The following is a 24,678-nucleotide window of genomic DNA, read 5'->3' as shown; positions in this document are numbered from 1 at the left end:
ATTGCAGCACTATTTACAATAGCCAGGTCATGGAAGCAACCTAAATGCCCATCAACAGACGAATGGATAAAGAAGATGTGGTACATATATACAATGGAATATTACTCAGCCATAAAAAGGAACGAAATTGAGGCATTTGTTGAGACGTGGATGGATCTAGAGACTGTCATACAGAGTGAAGTAAGTCAGAAAGAGAAAAACAAATATCGTATATTAACGCATGTATGTGGAACCTAGAAAAATGGTACAGATGAGCCAGTTTGCAGGGCAGAGGTTGAGACACAGACGTAGAGAACGGACATATGGACACCAAGGGGGGAAAACTGCGATGGGGTGGGTATGGTGTTGTGCTGAATTGGGCGATTGGGATTGACATGTATACACTGATGTGTATAAAATTGATGCCTAATAAGAACCTGCAGTATAAAACAAACAAACAAACAACTAATACTAAACTTTCATTGGGTTATTTGTATGGAAATATGTTAATATAAATGTTTCAGACATTACATGAAATTTCTAAAAATCTTATATGTTCTGGTATAATGTTATAAGTCATAATCCTAGTTATTACCTTAAAATGTATATCTCAGAAATAACTAATTTTCTTGTCAACTGCATTATTATGAACTTTCATCAAATTTTTAACTGTGGTCATTTTTAAGTCTTTTGTCATTTACAGACAGTTCTGTGTGTACTCTGATGCTTTTGCAAATATGTTCCTATAAAAGGGTTTCATCTTTAAGAAATTCATGGAAAAGACTCTGACAAGTACAGGTTTCTGGTAACTGACTGTACTGCTGAACTGAATGAATAAGCATTTTCAGAACTCTAATGAAAAACTGATGAACTCATAAAAGTGCTAACAAAAGATCAAGATGAAAAAAAAAATTTAATTACATGGGACTGAGTGAACTGATGAGGATGAGTATAATTTTTGTGTCTTTCTGTCTGAATTAAAAAAAAAAAAATCCAACAAGGACTCAGAGGCAAAGAATATACAAATCAATTTTCACTGCAAAGTAAAGGAGCTGTTACAGTGGAGGATTACTGGACTGAATGTCAATATTATGACATAGTATGAGTGTGTTTAATGTTTGGTAATTGCAATCATTGTTGCTTTTGTTGTGGTCATCCATGTACAATGCTTGGTGTCAGTCTATTTATCTCTTGTAAAAATAAAATACAGTGTGTGTGTGTGAAAAAAAAAATCTCTCAGGGTATTGTCACTCCTTCAGAGCTTAAAGCATAAATATGTAAATTTATCAGCTAGGCAGCTAGCCAACAATATTATATGTGTTACTATTTCCCATTTTATAGCTGGAAAAACTGAACGATTGCCTTAGACCTCAGAGATTGAAAGTGCTCAGGGTTTACTTCAGGGCTTGTCTTCTTAAATTTAGCATGGGGGGAAAAAAAAAAAATCAGGCTCGGTGATTTGACTCATGGATAATCCCAGAGCTAGTAAATAACACACAGAATTAAATCCAGGTCTCAAGGTGCAAATTGTCTCCCACAAGTAAATTGACTTGACGAAGTTACTTTTTACAACATATTTCTGGAGCAGTCTTTCACAATATGTGCTCCCAAAAACCCCTACATCAGAATCTCCTACAGACTTTATTAAAAATGCAATTTCCTGGGACCCACCCTAGAGTTAGGGTCAGATTCCTGGGAGTGTGATTTTTTTTTTTTTTTTTTTTTTTTTTGCTGCGCCCCGAGGCTTGTGGGATCTTAGTTCCCCCACCAGGGATGGAACCCATGCCCCCTGAAGTGGAAGCACAGAGTCTTAACCACGGGACCGCCAGGGAAGTCCGCAGTCATGATTTTTAAACAATTTACTTCTACTGAGTCATGACATAACCTTAAATTTCCTTTTCCTCCTCTTGATTTTAAATCAGTTTCACTTTCCAAATCCTCTTCTCTTTCATAAAGGCAGTCACTCAGAGACTGGGAGAAAGCATCAGTTGATGCATTCTCCCTACCCGACGTCCCTCTTATATAGCTCCTTCAGTATTTACTTGAGGTAGACGTGAAAGATTTCTGAAGAGCAAATCAGCTTGGACCCCAGCTTTTCAGAACAGCAGAGAACAGATCACCATCATGAGGTCAGCGAGATACCTCGCAAGCACCCTCGATCTTGAAACCAAATTGTAAGCTGAGCTTCTTGGGTGCAGGCAAGTTCCAGAGTTGCCCTGTTGCTTGTGGACTAAACATGCCTTTACCAATATGGGTACTTTTTATTTCTGTGACTTTTTCTGGTGTGTGCACTCAGACTCCCTAAGCTTCACCGGTGGAGCTGGGAGCCAGGAGCTGGATGTGAGGGAGGCTTGGCAGGAGTGGTTAGGTCCAATCAGGTACAAAGTTTGCTGGTTCAAAGTCAGATCTAAGCAAATTGCTCTTTTGAGGCTTTTCTGTTGTTTTCTTTGAAAGAACTAAGAGGCTTTCTTCTTGTCATTTTAAAAGGAAGCATTTCTTTTAAGCAGATGTTATTAAAGATGAAATTGGTAGTAAAAAGGCAACTCATGTTGGGAATTTTGCCCTGAAAGTTTGATCACTTCAAGGTGGGAAGTGGAGAAAACAATCCTTACAGATGGACATTTTTTCCATTTCTTATATGAAAACAAACTGGAAGCTGAGAGTTTATTTTTATTGCTGTAATGAGAACTTGTGAGCAGCAGAAAATAATTTCTCTTCAAAACATAATGACCTAATCTCTTTCCTAATACTGATCTAATTTCTAATGAAGGAAAGCAGAGCAATGGTTGCCTGGGTATGGTGGAGGGTGAGACTGGGCTTGACTAGGAGGGTACACAGGGGATGATGCAAATAGTCTATAGGGAGATAGTGGTGGTGGTTACATGGGTATATACATTTGTCAAAATTCATCAAACTACACTTTAAATGGGTACATTTTATTATATGTAAAGTATAATCTTAGTAAACTTGATTTTCAAAGATGCATATAGACCTGCTTGAGTTCTAACATCAGTTAGAGCCTCAGGAAAAATACAGCTGAGAGAAAAGGAAAACTTCCCCATCAAACACCTATGGGAAGGGATTGAGGGGCTGACTGGCTGGGGAGGGAGCAACCTAGTGACCCTTCAGGGAATGAGGACAGGGCCATCCAAGGGCTCCCGAATGCTCTGCAGGCTTGTATCTGGGGATGGGGTGGATAAGAGGAATTCACTGCTAAATGCCTCAGGTCACTTTCCCTATATGATGGGCTCCCAGTCATGAGTGATGTGAATCATGTCTGCATGAATGAGTTGACAAGAAAAACCTAGCCCCGCCCAGTGCCTTGGTAGCCAGTCTGCCTAAGAAGTTGGGCAGTGATCTGTGCTTGGGTGTGTCCAGAGCCACGGACCTGAGGAAGTCTGAGGGAGGCTCTCTGGACTATGCTGGACTGAAGCCCACATCAAGGTGCCCTGTTCCCAGAGGCTGTAGGGACAGGGGCAAGTTAGGCCGTTCCTTCTCAGCTGTGCTAAAAATTTCCAAACGGGGAAGCCACCTGGGGAAACACCTCATACCTGCTAGCTGGCTAAGGAGTGCCCTCCTCTGCCCCATCCGTTGAGGAACTCTGTTGGCCCCTTTGCACACTCAGAATTCACTTAAAATTATAACACTGGTATGCCAGTGATCATGGCAGTAACAGTTTCCTTGTGATCAGTAGTTAGAAGTGCACTCTGTCCAGGGCTCTACACGCATTATCTATTATCATCCTCCCGGTAGCCCTAGGAAGGGAACGCTATTCTTTTTTTATTAGCCTCATTTTCTAGATGAGAAAAATGGGCCTCAGAGGGCAAATTACTTGGCCAAGAAGTCATATAGAAAGTGTGTCAGAGCAGGGTCATTACTAAGGTGCCAAACTCCAGGGCTGAGCTTCTTCTGGGTACAAAGGCCAAACGGGTGAAATGTATTAATGCTTTTAATTATGCTCACATTAGAGAGGAGGGGCAGGGACCGGGAGGTCTGGACCCTCGGGTCCCTATTTGGAGAGGGAGGATCAGTCCTTAGAGTGCCCAGAGCCACACCTGAGACGAAGGTAAAAGTGGATCTCCCTACGGCACAGTTTCCTATCATTTGGATGGAAGAAAAAAGGAAATTTATTCCAGGCTATTTTAGAAGTGAGGAAATGAGGCTGTGATGTGATTCAAGAAATACCCCAGAGCTGGTCAAAGAGAAAACCAAAGTCCAGGCTTTCTGTGGTTATTTTCCTTTCTTCTAGATGTCTGACTCACTGTTTGATACATTACATGATCTCCCACAAGTAAATGGGAAACTGCTTTTCAAAATACCTCCAGGGACTTCCCTGGCAGTCCAGTGGTTAATACTCTTCACTTCCATTGCAGGGGGCATGCGTCCCATCCCCCTGGTGGGGGAACTAAGATCCCGCATTCCGTACTGCCAAAGCAAAACAAAACAAAACAAAACACCTCCAGGACTATGCTTCTCAAAACACATACAGGGACTTCTGCAACAGGATTTCCAGGGTGCTTGTTAAAATGCAGAGTCCGGAGCCCAATCCCACCCCTAGGTTGCATCTGAATCTCTGGGAGGAGGGCCTATAATGTGTATGGCATCGACAATGCCTTCTTTCAAACTCTCAAGCACAGTTGCAGAATCTGCGTAGAATGGTACTCCCAGTGGAGAACTGAGCTCAGCTCTGCATGTTCAGTTTCAGTTTCTCCTCAGCAGGAATCTTGATAGCATTGCCTCAGTTTTGCTTTCCTTTTCTACTCTATAAAAGCACAGACCTAACAGCTAGCATCCTGAGTGGAAACCTCCTCTGCATTTGCTTGCAACCCACCGCAGAAAATAAAATCGGCCTGAACCTCAGCTTTCCAGAATTGCAGGGAAACAGCCATCATGAGGTAAATATTCTCTGGTTCTCTGACAGGAAGTTGAGAATCTCTCCCAAATCTTGTTCTTGAGTGCAACTTCCTGAATTATGCTGATTCAGTTTTTGCTAGTAGATTAAATATGCATTTCACTAATCATCTAACATCTATCTAATCTATCTTACCAATTCATGCACTTTTATTTCTGTGGCTTTTCCTGATTTACAGAGTCAGGAGCTGAGGGATGTGCTCCCAGCAGAGCTGGCAGCTGAGAAGGGATGTTGAGAGAGCCTACGAGGGCATGCTCAGATCCTTTCAGGCAAAATCTGGTCAATGAGAGCTGGGGCCTGTAGGAAAGTTGCTGCAGGTCCTGGTCCCCCTTTTGTTTCTTATATTTGAAAGGACAAAATCAGAGCTTTGTGTGTTTTGTTATGGTTGCTGTGGTTATTTTAAAAGCATGCTTACTTCTCGGCAAATGTGCTAAGGATTAGTTCAGCACTATGAAACTTCATAATGAAGTCGCTTTTGCCTTGAAATGTGCTCTGACAGGATTGGGGAATATGTCTACGTGAACCATCTTCTTACCGACCTGCTAGACCTCCCGTGTGAACTATAAACAGGGAGTAAGTGTCACAGAGTCTCTCAAACTGCGTAGCAGATTCCCTGTACTACACCCGACCTGAGTGCTCTATTAGAACGCAAATTACTGGGCCCTGCATTCAGAAATCCTGATTGAACAGATCAGAAATAAGGCCTAGGAAAGAAATATGTATTTAAAGGGGACAGCAGGTACTTCATTCACACGCTAAATGCTTCCTGCATTGTACATGGATAAATGTGAGTGGAGGAAGTCCAAAGTGGGTAGGGAGTGGGAGGGGTGGGATGTTGACATAAAGCAAGGCTTGCCTCTTTAAGGGATGTTTTAGGGATGAGAAACTGGGGATTGGAATTCACTGCCAAAAAGTGAAATGTAAAAAAAAAAAAAAAAGTGAAATCTTCCCAGAACCTTGCTATTCAGTGTGGTTCAAACCTAACACCCCCTGGGAGGTTGCTACAAAGGCAGCATCCCAGACCTACTGAATCCAGATCAGCATTCTAACAAGATCTTCAGGTGATTTGGTCCTTGTGCACACTGAAGTGTGAGAAGCACTGCTCTGGAGAGTTCCTTGGCTCACTTTTTGAAGTGATGGGCTCCTTGGGTTGTCCCTGTTCTGAACAACTAACTGGGCATGAGGTCTGCCTGTCCCTTCACAGAGTCATATGCTCCACAGAAGCATAACCAGAATATCCGTGGTCAAGCTGCCTCAGAGATTTCCCTTGAAACTCCTACTTTTACCATTTAAACAGGGCCTCTTTCTGCAAATTTCAAGACTCTACCCTAGTCATGGCTTTGACAAGGTCCTGGAAGGAGATGTGGCAACTACCATGGGGTGTGTGGGCAGTGCCACCATCCAGGCGGGTCAGCAGAAAGGAGAAGGAGGAAAGACTGTAAAATGGGTTGATTCTGGATATTTCCTAAGGACTAGCAATGCTGGTTTTATCTGCTTTGGTCACGGCTGCAGCTTGAGGCCATGAGAAATCTCTTCCTGGGCCCAAAGGACTCTTACCTCTCCAATTCTTTCTATGAGATACCAAATCTCCAGGTAGGAAGGGAACTCAACTCTCCACATTTCACCTGAACTTAGACATTCTCTTTACTTCAGCCAGCATCCTACCTGCTTCCTTGTTCCCTTAAATATCTGAATTTAATTATTATTCAGCAATTTATTAAATTTTATACACTATATGTGTATATATAGAGTATATATGTCTGTATATATATATAGAGAGAGAGAGAGTATTTAAAGCAACTTTCAAAAACATATGAGATACCTTAAAAAACTAAAAATAGAACCACCATATGACCCAGCAATCCCACTACTGGGCATATACCCTGAGAAAACCATAATTCAAAAAGAGTCATGTACCACAATGTTCATTGCAGCTCTATTTACAAGAGCCAGGACATGGAAGCAACCTAAGTGTCCATCAACAGATGAATGGATAAAGAAGATGTGGCACATATATACAATGGAATATTACTCAGCCATAAAAAGAAATGAAATTGAGTTATTTGTAGTGAGGTGATTGGACCTAGAGTCTGTCATACAGAGTGAAGTAAGTCAGAAAGAGAAAAACAAATACCATATGCTAACACATATATATGGAATCTAAAAAAAAAATGGTTATGAGGAACCTGGGGCAAGATGGGAATAAAGATGCAGACCTACTAGAGAATGGACTTGAGGATATGGGGAGGGGGAAGGGTAAGCTGGGACAAAGTGAGAGAGTGGCATGGACATATATACACTACCAAATGTAAAATAGATAGCGAGTGAGAAGCAGCTGCATAGCACAGGGAGATCAGCTCGGTGCTTTGTGACCACCTAGAGGGGTGGGATAGGGAGGGTGGGATGGAGGGAGATGCAAGAGGGAGGAGATATGGGGATATATGTATATGTATAGCTGATTCACTTTGTTATAAAGAAGAAACTAATACACCACTGTAAAGCAATTATACTCCAATAAAGATGTTAAAAATAAATAAATAAATAAATAAAAGATTAAATGTTGAGCAAAAGACTGAAAAAAATAAATAAATAAAAAGATTAGCAGATTACCTGTCCTCTGGGGAAGCCAGACGCTTGACAGCCTCCTGGCTTGGCTAGAGTTCTGTGCTTGGGAACTCCCTCATCTTCCTTAGGGAAAGGGCCTAATGCGAACATTTCTATATTACCCAAACTGAATCTTGATTCAAATAACTCTTGATATCAGCAGATAAAAAAAACATTAATTAGTATCAACCTGCAAGTTCCCCCTCAGTGGTCCAGTGGGCAAAATTTTGAACGGGCAACAGCTTCAGAAAATGCATAATTATGGGCCTATTATCAACCTTTCTCCCCTCCTTTGGTCCACAGACAGATAAGAGTGGACTATCACTGATAATTATGAAAATAGTAATAATAATGATAAAGTAGATATCACTTCCTGAATGCTTATCAAGCGCCAACCTGGCTTCCAAAGTATTACATAAATTATTACATTTACAAAGGAAACCTATGAGGCAGGTACTCCTATTATACTTATTTCGCAATAACAAATTTTAAATTAAGAAATGTTAAGGCTACACAGATAATAAGTGATAGAGCTGAGACATGAACCAGAGTCTCTATTCAATGATACCTTATTTAACCTTTAAACAAATGTTTCTTAAAGGGTACCAGTGGAGGTTCATGAGCTCATTTCAGATGGCATAGTAATTAGCTTTTATGTTTTAATGCTTTTGTGTTTATTTCAACATGTACTAGAAATATATGTATATACACACACACACACACACACATATATAATTTGTAGAATTTCTATTCAAGTCAGTAATATGATTTTTTTGTGAGAAAATACACGTAAGACAAAATTTACCATTTTAACTATTTTTAAGTATACAATTTTGTGGTATTTAATACAACCACAATGCTGTGCAACCACCACCACTATCTACTTCAAGAACATTTTTGTCACTCTGAGCAGCCATTCCCCACTCATCCTTCACTCCAGGCCTGGCAACCATTAATCTGCTTTTTGTCTCTATGGATTTGCCTATCATTGATATTTCATATAAATGGAAGCATACAACACATGGCCTTTTGTGACTGGCTTATTTCACTTATCATAATGTCTTCAAGGTTCATTCATTTTGAAGCATGTGTCAGAATGTCCTTCCATTTTAAGGCTGAATAATATATCATTGTATGTATAGATCACATTTTGTTTATCCATTCTTCCATTGGTGGACACTTGGGTTGCTTCCACCTTTTGACTATTGTGAATAATGCTGCTATGAATATAAGTATACAAATATCTACTCAAGTCTCTGCTTTCATTTATTTTAGGTATATACCCAAAAGTGGAATTGCAGAATAATATGGTAATTCTGTGTTTAATTTTTTGAGGAATCACCACCATTTTCCTCAGCAGCTGCCCCATTTGACATTCTCACTAGAAGTGCACAAGGGTTCTAATTTCTCCACATCCTCGACAACACTTGTTATTTTCTGTGTTTTTGATAACAGCCATCGCAATTGGTGTGAAGAGATATCTTATGGTTTTGATTTGCATTTCACTAATGATTGGTGATGTTGAACATCTTTTCATCTGCTTACTGGCCATTTGTATATTTTTTTTAGGGAAATATCTATTCAAGTCCTTTGCCCATTTTTTAATCAGTTGTTTTGTTGTTGTTGTTGAGTTGTAGGAGTTGCTTATATAGTCTAGATATTAATCCCTTATCGGGTACATGATTTGCAAATATTTTCTCCCATTCTGTGGGTTGTCTTTTTATTCTATTGATAGTGCCCTTTGAGGCACAAAAGTTTTTAATTTTGATGAAGTTCAACTTATTTATTTTTACTTTTGTTACTTGTGCTTTCGGTGTCACGTCCAAGAAATTGTTGCCAAATCCAATGTCATGGAGTTTTTTCCCTGTTTCTTTCAAGATTTTTATAGTTTTAGGTCTTACATTTATATCTTTGATACATTTTGATTTCATTTTTTGTATATGGTATAAGGTAGGGGTCCAACTTCATTCTTTTGTATATGGATATTCCTCTTTTCTGCATATATCCCAGACTGAGCGCTGGAGAAGCCAGCAACCTAGAAATGCCAGCAGGCATAGACAGAAAAGTCCCATGAAAAGCCTGCTATCTCTAGCCAAAGCACCAAGGAGGGGACAGCCTAGCAAGACAAAAAATTTATGAACAATCATTCTACTCCAGCCAAATACCACAGGAAAAAATCAAATAAAAACTAAAGCCCCATTCCGAACTTTGCCAGCAAAGGCTGAGTGGGTAGCCTAGACTTCTACCCTCACCAGGCTATAGCTAGGCATCCCAACTCTCTCCCTTCCCCTACCTCCATGGATGATGCCAGAGAAGGGCAAGTGGAATGCAAAGACTTTCATCCCCACCAGGGTGGTAACAAGGGTCCCTCTCTCTGCAGTGAGGGAGTGAAGACCACAAAGGGAGTGTGGACATCAGCCTCCACCTAGTGGTAATGAGGTAGCCTCCCACTCCCCACTGAGGTGGTACCAGAGAGGCCTAGTGGAGTTCAGGACTTTCACCACCATCCAGAGGTAATAAGGTCACTCTTCCCCACTCACCTCTCTTCCCAGCATCAGTAAAGGCCACATGGAGAAGAGTAACAAGGCACACCTACCCCTTCAAGCCAGGGTGGTATCAGCAGAGGCCTGGGGGATCCTGAACTCCCACCCCCATCCAGCAGTAATGAGGAGCCCCGGCTCCCCATAAAGTGTTAATGAAAGACAAGTGAGTAAACAGGATTCCACCTTGCGCTGGCAGTGCGGAATGAGGTGTCCTTCTCCTTTCCCTAGAACAACAGTATTAGAGGAGGCCTGATAAAACAGATTTATATGTAACTCAGAGTCCTATAATACATAATAATACCCAAATGTCCAGGTTTCCATTAAAAATTGCTTATCATGCCAAGAACCAGGAAAATCTCAACTTGAATGAGAAAGAATAATCATCAGACAACAACACTGAAATGACACAAATATTAGCATTGTCTAACTAGGATTTTAAAACTGCCATCATAAAAATGGTTCAATGGCCAATTATAAACACACTTGAAACAAATGAACATATAGAAAGTCTCAGCAAAGAAAAGGAGATATAAAGAAGAACCAAATGGGAATTTTAGAACTGAAAAGTACAATAACCAAAATGAAAACTCAGTGGGTGGGCTCAAAAACAGGATGGAGAGGACAGAGGAAAGAATTCATGAACTTGAAGACAGAATGATAGAAATTATCCAATGTGATTCTAATTTCAAGTAGCTGACCAAAGTCCAAAGATGATAAACCCAAAGAAATCCAAGACACGTCACAGTTAAAATTCTGAAGACTAAAGACAAAAAGAAAACCCATGAAAGTAGTAGAGAGAAATGACACCTCAGCTATAAGGAAGGGAAAAACATACACACAAGTCTAATGGCAGCTTATTTCTCATTAGAAACCATGGAGTCTAGAAGAAAGGGGCATAACATTTTTCAAGTGCTGAAAGAAAAGAATTTTCAACCTAGAATCCTATATCCAGCAAAAAATATCCTTCTGGAATAAATAGGAAATTAAGACATTCTCAAATGAAGGAAAGCTAAGAGAATTTGGCACCAACAGACCTACCCTTAAGGAATAGCTAAAGAAATTTTTCCAGTGAGCAAAAAAGGAAATAAAAGGTATACAGATCAGAAAGAAAAAATAAAACTGTCCCTATTTATAGATGCCATGATGGTCTACATAGAAAATCCCAAGGTATCTATAAACCAACTCCTAGAACTAACAAGTGGGTTCATCGAGGTTGCAGAATACAAGATTTACATACAAAAGTCAATTGTATTTCTATATATTAGCAATGAACATGTGAAAATTAAGTTAAAAACACAATATAATTTTAAATTGCACAAAAAGAAACACATAAGTGTACTTAAGTGTAAATCTAACATAACATGCACAGGACTTGAATGCCTATAAACTATTAAAATGCTAATGAAAGAAATTAAAGAATATCTAAATAAACAGATACAGAATGTTCATGGATTAGAAGACTCAACATAGCAAAAATGTCAATTCTCCCCCAATTGATATAAAATTCCTATCAAAACTCCAGCAAGATTTTTTATAGATATAGAAAATATTAATCTAAAATTTATATGGAAAAGCAAAGGAACTAGAATAACAATTTTGAAAAAGAAAAATAGAGGGGAGTCACCCTACCCAATTTTAAGATTGATTACACACAGTAAACAAGATCGTATGGTATTGGTGGAAGGATAAACACATAGATCAGTGGAACAGAATAAGGAACCCAGAAATAATCCCACACAAGCACAGCCAACTGATTTCTGACAAAGGTTCAAAAGCAATTCAATGGAGAATGAACAGTCTTCAACAAATGCTGCTGGTGCAACTGGATATCCATAGGCTGAAAAATGAGACACTGACCTAATCTTCATACATTATGCAAAAATTAACTCAAAATGGATCACAGATTTAAATGTAAAATTATAAAACTTGTAGAAGAAAACACAGGAGAAAATCTTAAGGACTTAGGGCCTGGTGAAGAGTTCCTGGACATGATACCAAACACATGACCCATAAGAGAAAAAAAATCAATAAATTATACTTCATCAAAAGTAAAAAATTTTGCTCTTCAAAAGACCTTATTAAAGGATAAAAAGACAAGCCACACACTGAGAGAAAATATTTGAAAACATCACAAAGGACTCATATCTAGAATCTATAAAGAGTTACTGAAACCCAACAATAAAAAAAACACCTAATTAGAAAATAGGCAAAGGAAATGAAGAGATATTTCATGAAGAGGATACGTAAATGGCAAATAAGCACATAAAAATATGTTCAACACCACTAGCCATTAGGGAAATGCAAATTAAGACCACAAGGAGATACCACTACATGTCTATTAAAAGGGCTAACATTAAAAAAAAAGTGAAAATACCAAATTCTGGTAAGAATGCAAAGAACTAGATCATTCATACATTACTAGTAGGAATGAAAAATGATACTATTCATCTGGAAAACAGTTTGGCGGTTTCTTAAAAACATAAGCATACACTTACCATATGACCTAGCAATTGCACTCCTCAACATTTATCCCAGAGAAATGAAAATTTATGTCCATGTAAAGGTCTGTATACAACTGTTCATAGCACTTTTATTTTTAATAAGCCAAAACCAGAAACAATTGAAATGTCCTACAATAGATGAATAGTTAACTGTGATACTCCCATACCATGGCAAATGACCCCCCAGTAGAAAGGAATGAACTGTTGATAAAACTCAACAACTTGGATGTATGTCAAGGGCATTATGATGAGTGAAAAAGGCAATCTCCAAAGATTACATAATATATGACTCCATGTATATGACATTCGTGAAATGACAAAATTATAGAGATGAAAAACATGTTAGTAGTTATCAGAGGCTAGAAATGTTTGGAAATGGAGGGAGGCAACAGTTTTGACTCTAAAGAAACAGCATGAGAGAGATGTTTGTGATGATGGAGTAGTTCTCTAACTTGATCAAGGTGATGGTTCCATGGATTTACTCATGTGATAGAATGACAGAACTGTATGCATATTGTACCACTGCCAATTTTCTAGTTTTGACATAGTTAGATAAGATATAATCTTTGGGAGAAACTGGGTGAAGGATACAATGGACCTATGTACTATCTTTGCAAATTTCTGTGAATCCATTATTATTTCCAAATAAATGGGTCAAATATTATTGCTTTTAGGTGGTCTTAATTTGTTGCATAATCTGCAGACTAAGTTCCTAAGGTCAATAATGTTTCCTAAGGCTCTGTATTTCTTACTGGTCTCTATCCTAATTACAAAAATAGGAAACTTTTTTTTCTTTTTAAAACGGCCTGAGTCCTGATTTTGCCACTCATGTAGCTGTGTGATCTCAGGAACCTGTGCTTTGACTTTATTTATTTATTTTTTATACAGAAGGTTCTTATTAGTTACCTATTTTATACATATTAGTATATGTATGTCAATCCCAATCTCCCAATTCATCCCACCACCACCCCCCACACACACACTTTCCCCCCTTGGTGTCCATACATTTGTTCTCTAGATCTGTGTCTCTATTTCTGCCTTGCAAACCGGTTCATCTGTACCATTTTTCTAGATTCCACATATATGCGTTAATATACGATATTTGTTTTTCTCCTTCTGACTTACTTCACTCTGTATGACAATCTCTAGGTCCATTCACGTCTCTACAAATGACCCAATTTCGTTCCTTTCTATGGCTGAGTAATACTCCATTGTATATATGTACCACATCTTCTTTATCCATTCGTCTGTCGATGGGCATTTAGGTTGCTTCCATGACCTGGTTATTGTAAATAGTGCTGCAATGAACATGGGGGTGCATGTGACTTTTTGAATTATGGTTTCCTCTGGGTATATGCCCAGTAGTGGGATTGCTGGGTCATATGGTAATTCTATTTTTAGTTTTTAAAGGAACCTCCATACTGTTCTCCATAGTGGCTGTATCAATTTACATTCCCACCAACAGTGCAAGAGGGGTCCCTTTTCTCCACACCCTCTCCAGCATTTGTCATTTGTAGATTTTCTGATGATGCCCATTCTAACTGGTGTAAGGTGATACCTCATTGTAGTTTTAATTTGCATTTCTCTGATAATTAGTGATGTTGAGCAGCTTTTCATGTGCCTCTTGGCCATCTGTATGTCTTCTGTGGAGAAATATCTATTTAGGTCTTCTGCCCATTTTTGGATTGGGTTGTTTACTTTTTGATATTGAGCTGCATGAGCTGTTTATATATTTTAGAGATTAATCCTTTGTCCGTTGATTCATTTGCAAATATTTTCTCCAATTCTGAGGGTTGTCTTTTTGTCCTATTTGTAGTTTCCTCTGCTGTGCAAAAGCTTTTAAGTTTCATTAGGTCCCATTTGTTTATTTTTGTTTTTCTTTCCATTACTCTAGAAGGTGGATCAAAAAAGATCTTGCTGTGATTTATGTCAAAGAGTATTCTTCCTATGTTTTCCTCTAAGAGTTTTATAGTGTCCAGTCTTACATTTAGGTTTTTAATCCATTTTGAGTTTATTTTTGTGTATAGTGTTAGGGAACGTTCTAATTTTATTCTTTTACATGTAGCTGTCCAGTTTTCCCAGCACCACTTATTGAAGAGACTGTCTTTCCACCATTGTATATCTTTGCCCCCTTCATCATAGATTAGTTGACCATAGGTGCGTGGGTTTATCTCTGGGCTTTCTATCCTGTTCCATTGATCTATATTTCTGTTTTTGTGCCAGTACCATATTATCTTGATTACTGTAGCTTTGTAGTATAGTCTGAAGTCAGGGAGTCTGATTCCTCCAGCTCCATTTTTTTCCCTCGAGATTGCTTTGCCTATTTGGGGTCTTCTGTGTCTCCATACAAATTTTAAGATTTTTTTTCTGGTTCTGTAAAAAATGCCATCAGTAGTTTGATAGGGATTGCATTGAATCTGTAGATTGCTTTGGGTAGTATAGTCATTTTCACAATATTGATTCTTCCAGTCCAAGAACATGGTATATCTCTCCATCTGTTGTGTCATCTCTGATTTCTTTCATCAGTGTCTTACAGTTTCCTGAGTACAGGTCTTTCACCTCCTTAGGTAGGTTTATTCCTAGGTATTTTTTTCTTTTTGTTGCAATGGTGAATGGGATTGTTACCTTAATTTCTCTTTCTGATCTTTTGTTGTTAGTGTACAGGAATGCAAGAAATTTCTGTGCATTAATTTTGTATCCTGCAACTTTACCAAATTCATTGATTAGCTCTAGTAGTCTTCTGGTGGCATCTTTAGGATTCTCTACGTATAGTATCATGTCATCTGCAAATAGTGACAGTTTTACTTCTTCTTTTCCAATTTGTATTCCTTTCATTTCTTTTTCTTCTCCAATTGCCATGACTAGGACTTCCAAAACTGTGTTGAATAATAGTGGTGAGAGTGGACATCCTTGTCTTGTTCCTGATCTTTGAGGAAATGCTTTCAGTTTTTCACCATTGAGAATGATGTTTGCTGTGGGTTTGTCATATATGGCCTTTATTATGTTGAGATAGGTTCCCTCTATGCCCATTTTCTGGAGAGTTTTTATCATAAATGGGTGTTGAATTTTGTCAAAAGTTTTCATGCATCTATTGAGATGATGATATGGTTTTTTTTCTTCAGTTTGTTAATATGGTGTATCACATTGATTGACTTGCATATATTGAAGAATCCTTGCATCCCTGGGATAAATCCCACTTGATTACGGTGTATGATCCTTTTAATGTGCTGTTGGATTCTGTTTGCTCGTATTTTGTTGAGGATTTTTGCATCTATATTCATCAATGATATTGGTCTGTAATTTTCTTTTTTTGTAGTATCTTTGTCTGGTTTTGGTATCAGGGTGATGGGGGCCTCATAGAATGAGTTTGGGAATGTTCCTTTGCAATTTTTTGGAAGAGTTTGAGAAGGGTGGGTGTTAGCTCTTCTCTAAATGTTTGATAAAATTCACCTGTGAAGCCATCTGGTCCTGGACTTTTGTTGGAAGATTTTTAATCACAGTTTCAATTTCATTACTTGTGATTGATCTGTTCATATTCTCTATTTCCTCCTGGTTTAGTCTTGGAAGTTTATACCTTTCTAAGAATTTGTCCGTTTCTTCCAGGTTGTCCGTTTTATTGGCACAGAGTTGCTTGTAGTAGTCTCTTAGGATGCTTTTTGTTTCTGCGGTGTCCACTGTAACTTCTCCTTTTTCATTTCTAATTTTATTGATTTGAGTCCTCTCCCTCTTTTTCTTGATGAGTCTGGCTAATGGTTTATCAATTTTGTTTAGCTTCTCAAAGAACCAGCTTTTAGTTTTATTGATCTTTGCTGTTGTTTTCTTTGTTTCTATTTCATTTATTTCTGCTCTGATCTTTATGATTTCTTTCCTTCTACTAACTTTGGGTTTTGTTTGTTCTTCTTTCTCTAGTTCCTTTAGGTGTAAGGTTAAATTGTTTATTTGAGATGTTTGTTGTTTCTTCAGGTAGGACTGTATTGCTGTAAGCTTCCCTCTTAGAACTGCTTTTGCTGCATCCCATAGGTTTTGGATCATCGTGTTCTCGTTGTCATTTGTCTCTAGGTATTTTTTGATTTCCTCTTTGATGTCTTCAGTGATCTCTTGGTTATTTAGTAACATATTGTTTAGCCTCCATGTATTTGTGGTTTTTACGTTTTTTTCCACTGTAATTGATTTCTAATCTCATAGCGTTGTGGTCGGAAAAATTGCTTGATATGATTTCAATTTCCTTAAATTTACTAAGGCTTGATTTGTGACCCAGGATGTGATCTATCCTGAAGAATGTTCCATGTGCACTTGAGAACAAAGTGTAATCTGCTGTTTTTGGATGGAATATCCTATAAATATCAATTATATCTATCTGGTCTATTGTGTCATTTAAAGCTTCTGTTTCCTTATTAATTTTCTATCTGGATGATCTGTCCATTGGTGTAAATGAGGTGTTAAAGTCCCCCATTATTATTGTGTTACTGTCGATTTCCTCTTTTATAGCTGTTAGCATTTGCCTTATGTATTGAGGTGCTCCTATGTTGGGTGCATATATATTTCTAATAGTTATATCTTCCTCTTGGATTGATCCCTTGATCATTATGTAGTGTCCTTCCTTGCCTCTTGTAACATTCTTTATTTTAAAGTCGATTTAATCTGATATGAGTATTGCTACTCCAGCCTTCTTTTGATTTCCATTTGCATGGAATATCTTTTTCCATCCCCTCACTCTCAGTCTGTATGTGTCCGTAGGTCTGAAGTGGGTCTCTTGTAGACAGCACATATATGAGTCTTGTTTTTGTATCCATTCCGCAAGCCTGTGTCTTTTGGTTGGAGCATTTAATCTGTTCACATTTAAGGTAATTATCGATATATATGTTCCTATGACCATTTTCTTAATTCTTTTGGGTTTGTTTTTGTAGGTCCTTTTCTTCTCCTGTGTTTCCCACTTAGAGAAGTTCCTTTAGCATTTGTTGTAGAGCTGGTTTGGTGGTGCTGAATTCTCTTAGCTTTTGCTTGTCTTTAAAGCTTTTGATTTTTCTGTTGAATCTGAATGAGATCCTTGCCAGGTAGAGTAATCTTGGTTGTGGGTTCCTCCCTTTCATCACTTTAAATATATTGTGCCACTCCCTTCTGGCCTGTAGAGTTTCTGCTGAGAAATCAGCTGTTAACCTTATGGGAGTTCCCTTGTATGTTATTTGTCGTTTTTCCCTTGCTGCTTTCAATAATTTTTCTTTGTCTTTAATTTTTGTCAATTTGATTCCTATGTGTCTCGGCGTGTTTCTCCTTGGGTTTATCCTGCCTGGGACTCTCTGCACTTCCTGGACTTGGGTGGCTATTTCCTTTCCCATGTTAGGGAAGTTTTTGACTATAATCTCTTCAAATATTTTCTTGGGTCCTTTCTCTCTCTCTTCTCCTTCTGCGACCCCTATAATGTGAATGTTGGTGCATTTAATGTTGTCCCAGAGGTCTCTTAGGCTGTCTTCATTTATTTCATTTTTTTTTCTTTATTCTCTTCCATGGCAGTGAATTCCACCGTTCTGTCTTCCAGGTCACTTATCCGTTCTTCTGCGTCAGTTATTATGCTACTGACTCCTTCTAGTGTATATTTCATTTCAGTTATTGTATTGTTCATCTCTGTTTGTTTGTTCTTTAATTCTTCTAGGGGTTTGTTCTTTAATTTGTCTAGGTCTTTGTTAAACATTTCTTGCATCTTCTCGATCTTCGCCTCCATTCTTTTTCCAAGGTCCTGGATCACCTTCACTATCATTATTCCGAATTCTTTTTCTGGAAGGTTGCCTATCTCCACTTCATTTAGTTGTTTTTCTGGGATTTTATCTTGTTCCTTCATCTGGTACATAGTCCTCTGCCTTTCATTTTGTCTATCTTTCTGTGAATGTGGTTTTCCTTCCTCAGGTTGCAGGACTGTAGTTCTTCTTGCTTCTGCTGTCTGCCCTCTGGTGTATGAGGCTATCTAAGAGGCTTGTGCAAGTTTCCTGATGGGAGAGACTGGTGGTGGGTAGAGCTGGGTGTTGCTCTGGTGGGCAGAGCTCAGTAAAACTTTAATCTACTGATGGGTGGGGCTGAGTTCCCTCCCTGTTGGTTGTTTGGCCTGAGGTGACCCAGCACTGGAGCCTACAGGCTCTTTGGTGGGGCTAATGGCAGACTCTGGGAGGGCGCACGCCAAGGAGTACTTCCCAGAGTTTCTGCTGCCAGTGTTCTTGTCCCCGCGGTGAGCCACAGCTGCCCCTGGGCTCTGCAGGAGACCCTCCAACACTAGCAGGTAGGTCTGGTTCAGTCTCCTATGGGGTCAGTGCTCCTTCCCCCTGGGTCCTGATGGGCACACTACTTTGTGTGTGCCCTCCAAGAGTGGAGTCTCTGTTTCCCCCAGTCCTGTCAAAGTCCTGCAATCAAATCCCGCTAGCTTTCAAAGTTTGATTCTTTGGGAATTCCTCCTCCCTTGTCGGACCCCCAGGTTGGGAAGCCTGACATGGGGCTCAGAACCTTCACTCCAGTGGTTGGACTTTTGTGGTATAAGTGTTCTCCAGTTTGTGAGTCACCCACCCAGCGGTTATGGGATTTGATTTCATTGTGATTGCGGCCCTCCTACCGTCTCACTGTGGCTTCTCCTTTGTCTTTGGATGTGCGGTATCTTTCTTCGTGAGTTCCAGTGTCTTCCTGTCAATGATTGTTCAGCAGTTAGTTGTGATTCCAGTGTTCTCGCAAGAGGGAGTGAGCGCACGTCCTTCTACTCTGCCATCTTGAACCAATCTCCTAGGAAACTCCTACATAGCATGAAATATGTATGCTCTAAGTGCTTTACGTAGATAAGCTTATTAATTCTCACCAAATCCAGTGTGATAAGTCTATTATTTTCCCCACTTTACAAAGGAGACTCTGAAGCACAGAGAGGTTGCATGGCTAGAAAGTGCTGGGCCCAGTGTATGAAGCCAAGCAAAGTGCATTCAAAGGCCACATGGATCTTAGAAATACAGGAACTCAAAGGAAGATCAAAGCAGGCGTGCCCTTTTCAAGGCTAAGCTCTAAATATGCGTTGTTTTGCCTGGCTTATTTCTGTTGGCTGTTTGTCACCTAACAAAGAAAATCTGCTTTTGTTTTTATAGTAATAATGCTGATGAGGATCAGATCAAGGATAAGCTGCAACAGTTGAGATGTCACTTTACATGGGAGTTGGTCATTGACGACACTGAAATACCTGATTTAGAAAACAGGGTCTTGGAGCAGATTGAGTTCCTAGACACCAAATACAACGTGGGAATACACAACTTACTGGCCTATGTGAAACACCTGAGAGGCCAGAATGAGGAAGCCCTGAAGAGTTTGAAAGAAGCTGAAGACTTAACCCAGCAAGAACATGCCAACCAATTAGACGTGAGAAGTCTGGTTACCTGGGGCAACTATGCCTGGCTGCATTACCACATGGGCCGACATGCAGAAGCCCAGATTTACCTGGACGAGGTGAAGAATGCTTGCAGGAAGCTTGCAAATTCCTCCAGCTATAGAATGGAGTGTCCTCATATGGACTGTGAGGAAGGATGGGCCTTGCTGAAATGTGGAGGAAAGAATTATGAGCGGGCCAAGGTCTGCTTTGAAAAGGCTCTGGAAGTGGACCCTGAAAACCCTGAATTCAGCACTGGGTATGCAATCACCGTCTATCGCCTGGAGGGCTTTCACAAAGCAGCACAGGATACTGGGGCATTTTGTCTGAATACCCTAAAACAGGCTGTCAGGCTAAATCCAAACGATGCATATATTAAGGCTCTCCTTGCCCTGAAGCTTCAAGATGTAGCACAAGAATCTGAAGGAGAAAAATACATTAAAGAAGCACTGACCAATGCGTCCTCGAAGATCTATATCCTTCGATATGCTGCCAAGTTCTACCGAAGAAAAGGCTCTCTGGATGAAGCTCTTCAGTTCTTAAAACTGGCCTTGAAAGCAACACCCTCCTCTGTCTTCCTGCATCACCAGATGGGGCTTTGCTACAAGTCACAAGTGACCCAAATAAAGAGAGCTACAAACTGGCAGCCTAAAGGACAGGATAAAGAAAACATCAACAGAATAATACAATCAGCCATACCTCATTTTGAATTTGCTGTGCAAAAAAAGCCCACATTTGAGGTAGCTTACATAGACCTGGCAGAAATGTACACAGAAGCAGGTGACCACAAAAAAGCTGAAGATGCTTATCAAAAGGTGTTATGCATGGAATCACTCGACACGTCTATGCTGCAACAGGTACATTTCTATTACGGCCGATTTCTGGAATTTCAAAAAAAATCTGAAGTTGATGCAATCAGCCATTATTTAAAAGCAGTAAAAATAGAAAACGCATCATTAGGAAGGGATAAAAGTATCAATTCTTTGAAGAAATTGGCTTTAAGGAAACTTCAGAGAGATGCATCAGATATAGAAAGCTTGTGCATCCTTGGGTTCATCCACAAAGTAAAAGGAGAAATGAATGAAGCCCTGGAGTATTACGAGCAGGCCCTGAGGCTGGTTCCTGTCTTGGAGAACTCTATGCTTGTGACCTGTAGGCATTGAAATATGGACCACTCTTACATATCATTTGATTTTACGTCAACATATACTAATCATCTTTTCTGCTTGCTGCTTTCAGAAACATATTATGTAATTCACTACAATGATGTAATCTTTGAACAATTACTCAAACCTGATAAAACATTGGTTGCACTGAGAAAATAGTGAAACAGACTATACAGGTCTCCGTGTGTGTGAGAGAGAGAGAAGAACCACTTCTCTGTGAATGTTATACAGTAGAAAAAAAAAAGTTTGTTGAGTAGATTTGTAGCAAATAAAACACTGGACTTGACATGGAACCAACCTAAATGTCCATCGACAGATGAATGGATAAAGAAGATGTGGCACATATATACAATGGAATATTACTCAGCCATAAAAAGAAACGAAATTGAGTTATCTGTAGTGAGGTGGATGGACCTAGAGTCTGTCATACAGAGTGAAGTAAGTAAGAAAGAGAAAAACAAGTACTGTATTCGAACTATATATGGAATCTAAAAAAAAAAAAAATGATACTGATGAACCTAGTTGCAGGGCAGGAATAAAGATGCAGACATAGAGAATGGACTTGAGGACACGGGGTGGGAGGGGGAAGCTGGGGTAAAGTGAGAGTAGCATCGACATATATACACTACTGAATGTAAAATAGCTAGTGGGAAGCAGCAGCATAGCACAGGGAGATCAGCTTGGTGCTTTGCGATGACCCAGAGGGGTGGGATAGAGAGGATGGGAGGGAGGCTCAAGAGGGAGGGGATATGGGGACATATGTATGCATATGGCTGATTCACTTTGGTGTACAACAGAAGCTAACACAGTATTGTGAAGCAGTTATACTCCAATAAAGGTCTATTAAAAAAAAAAAACCACTGGACTTACGTAAAATAAAATGTTCAACTCATTCATTTTATCAATAAATAGTTTTCAGTGCTAGATACCAAAAATACTATGGTGATATAGGGGAGGGAAAATTCTTTTTCCTCTACCCATCTTAGGTTCATTGGCTTGGGCCTTAAATTAAACTGAAAAAAGACAGATTAACAAGAGAAAAACAAACAAGTTTATTAACACATGCATCGGGCATACACAGGGGAGTACCCAGTGATGAGTAATTCAAAGGGGTGGGTTTATATAGCATCCTAACAAACAAACAGGACATTTTTAGAGAAGTGATAAGGTAAAGGCAAAGAACTTTAGTTTCTAAGTGGCAAATTATAGGAAGGCAAATATATGAGGGAAACTAATGGAAGATAATAGCCTGCTTATAAGGTTTTTTAAGTATATTTTTCTGTTTGTGTCTCTGGGCTGATTAGGGACTAGAGTTGTCTCAGGTGAGTAACTTCTGTCCTTCCTGGTAGAGGAGGAGAGGCATTTTTTTCAGGCAGATGGGGGAGAGCAGAGAGCTTTCCTTATATCTGCTTCTTTTCAACTGCCTTTAGCTCAAAATAGTTCTATGGCAAGGTGGCATATTTGGGGGTGGCATATTCTGCTACCCTTCAGTGAAACAAAGCAGACATTTTCCCCAAACCTCATGCAGCTTACAATCTAGTGAGAAAGACAGTAAAACAAATACACAGTCAATTAAAGGTCAGCTTTCCCCATGAAGATGTTTGAAATTTAATTCATTGTCAAACTGTGCCAAGTAGTTTCTCTTGTTTTATGCCATTTTGTTTGAAGTACTATTGATTCAGTCATTTGCTGGTATTGACACTTCTCCAAAGAAGATATACAGATTGCCAACAAACACATGAAAGGATGCTCAACATCACTAATCATTAGAGAAATGCAAATCAAAACTGCAGTAAGGTATCACCTCACACCAGTCAGAATGGCCATCATCAAAAAATCTACAAACATTAAATGCTGGAGAGGGTGTGGAGAAAGGGGAACCCTCTTGCACTGTTGATGGGAATGTAAATTGATACAGCCACTATGGAGAACAGTATGGAGGTTCCTTAAAAAACTATAAGTAGAACTGCCATATGACCCAGCAATCCCACTACTAGGCATATACCCTGAGAAAGCCATAATTCAAAAAGAGTCATGTACCACAATGTTCATTGCAGCTCTATTTACAATAGCCAGGACATGGAAGCAACCTAAGTGTCCATCGACAGATGAATGGATAAAGAAGATGTGGCACATATATACAATGGAATATTACTCAGCCATAAAAAGAAACGAAATTGAGTTATTTGTAGTGAGGTGGATGGACCTAGAGTCTGTCATACAAAGTGAAGTAAGTCAGAAAGAGAAAAACAAATACCATACGCTAACACATATATATGGAATCTAAAAAAAAAAATGGTTATGAAGAGCCTAGGGGCAGGACAGGAATAAAGACGCACATGTAGAGAATGGACTTGAGGACACAGGGAGGGGGAAGGGGGAAGCTGGGACGAAGTGAGAGAGTAGCATTGACATATATACACTACCAAATGTAAAATAGATAGCTAGTGGGAAGCAGTCGCATAGCACAGGGAGATTAGCTCGGTGTTTTGTGACCACCTAGAGGGGTGGGATAGGGAGGGTGGGAGGGAGGGAGACACAAGAGGGAAGAGATATGGGGATATATGTATATGTATAGCTGATTCACCTTGTTATCAAGCAGAACCTAACACACCATCGTAAAGCAATTATACTCCAATAAAGATGTTAAAAAAAAAAGAAAAAAGAAATATTAAAAGAATGCTAAAGGATCTGAGAGACCGCCTGTAGCAATCATCTTTGATTATGACATTTTATTAATAGACAATGCACAACAAATAATGTTTTTAAAAGGAAAATTAAGGAACCAATGTTATTGTTTTTTCATTCTTGTGTGTGTCTGGGGGGAGGATGTATTAATTTCCTATTGTGGCTCTAATAAATTACCACAAACTTGGTGGCTTAAAACCACACTAATTTATTATCTTACGGTTCTAGAGATGAGAAGTCTGAAATTGGTTTCATTGGCCTGAAATCAAGGTGTTGGCACAGCCAAATTCCCTCCAGAGGCTCTAGGGGACAATTCTTTTGGTACCTTTTCCAGATTCTGGAGGCTGCCTGTATTTCCAGGTACGGACCCCTAATCCACAGAAAATACAAGTCCCCAGGGAATTCCCAGAAATATTGGGCAAGGCTTTGGATTTCTACTGAAATTCTATAGGAAATTAAGTGAGCAAAATTTATATCATTGAGGGGCAGGCATCAGAGTTACACAGAAGCAATCTTCACAATTTCCTTATCCCTGAAACAAGAGATTTATTAGAGTAACAAAAACATAACTTAAAGTGCTTGTGTTGGTGGGAGGAGGCTGTAAGGTACTAAAATAAGTGTAACCACTGCCAACTCCCCTGAGTCAGAAATATTAAAAGTAAATAATTATTGGATAAGTGGTCAATTCTCAACTAGGCAGTTTTTCCCAGGTATTGTTATACAACGTTTGTACCCAGAAAGCAGAGCTCATTAATGTAAAATAAATCTCTGGATTATGTAATGTGTTTGTGTGAGATGTGTTTGACAATCTCCAGAGATCACATTTACTTAGTGTATCTTATAACCTAATACCACCTCTCTCTTCCATCCTTCCCAACTCTGGAAGAGATCTCTGCACTTC

General features: G+C 39.2%; 2 protein-coding genes across 2 annotated transcripts in view; one reads left to right on the top strand and one right to left on the bottom strand.

Annotated features, from left to right (window-relative positions):
• The window catches only part of LIPA (lipase A, lysosomal acid type), a 106,949-nt gene that overhangs the window by 79,118 nt on the left and 3,153 nt on the right, over nt 1-24,678 (bottom strand). The gene's annotated exons all lie outside the window — the stretch shown is intronic.
• Nucleotides 4,645-21,675, top strand: LOC103018937 (interferon-induced protein with tetratricopeptide repeats 1). Its single transcript, XM_007179142.2, has 2 exons — nt 4,645-4,874; nt 19,649-21,675. Exons 1-2 carry the CDS (start codon nt 4,870-4,872, stop codon nt 21,084-21,086), a joined length of 1,443 nt encoding a protein of 480 aa, XP_007179204.1. The 5' UTR covers nt 4,645-4,869; the 3' UTR covers nt 21,087-21,675.

Source organism: Balaenoptera acutorostrata, chromosome 16, assembly GCF_949987535.1.
Source record: "Balaenoptera acutorostrata chromosome 16, mBalAcu1.1, whole genome shotgun sequence".
Taxonomy (NCBI): Eukaryota; Metazoa; Chordata; class Mammalia; order Artiodactyla; family Balaenopteridae; genus Balaenoptera; species Balaenoptera acutorostrata.
This window is presented reverse-complemented; position numbering and strand designations above follow the sequence as displayed.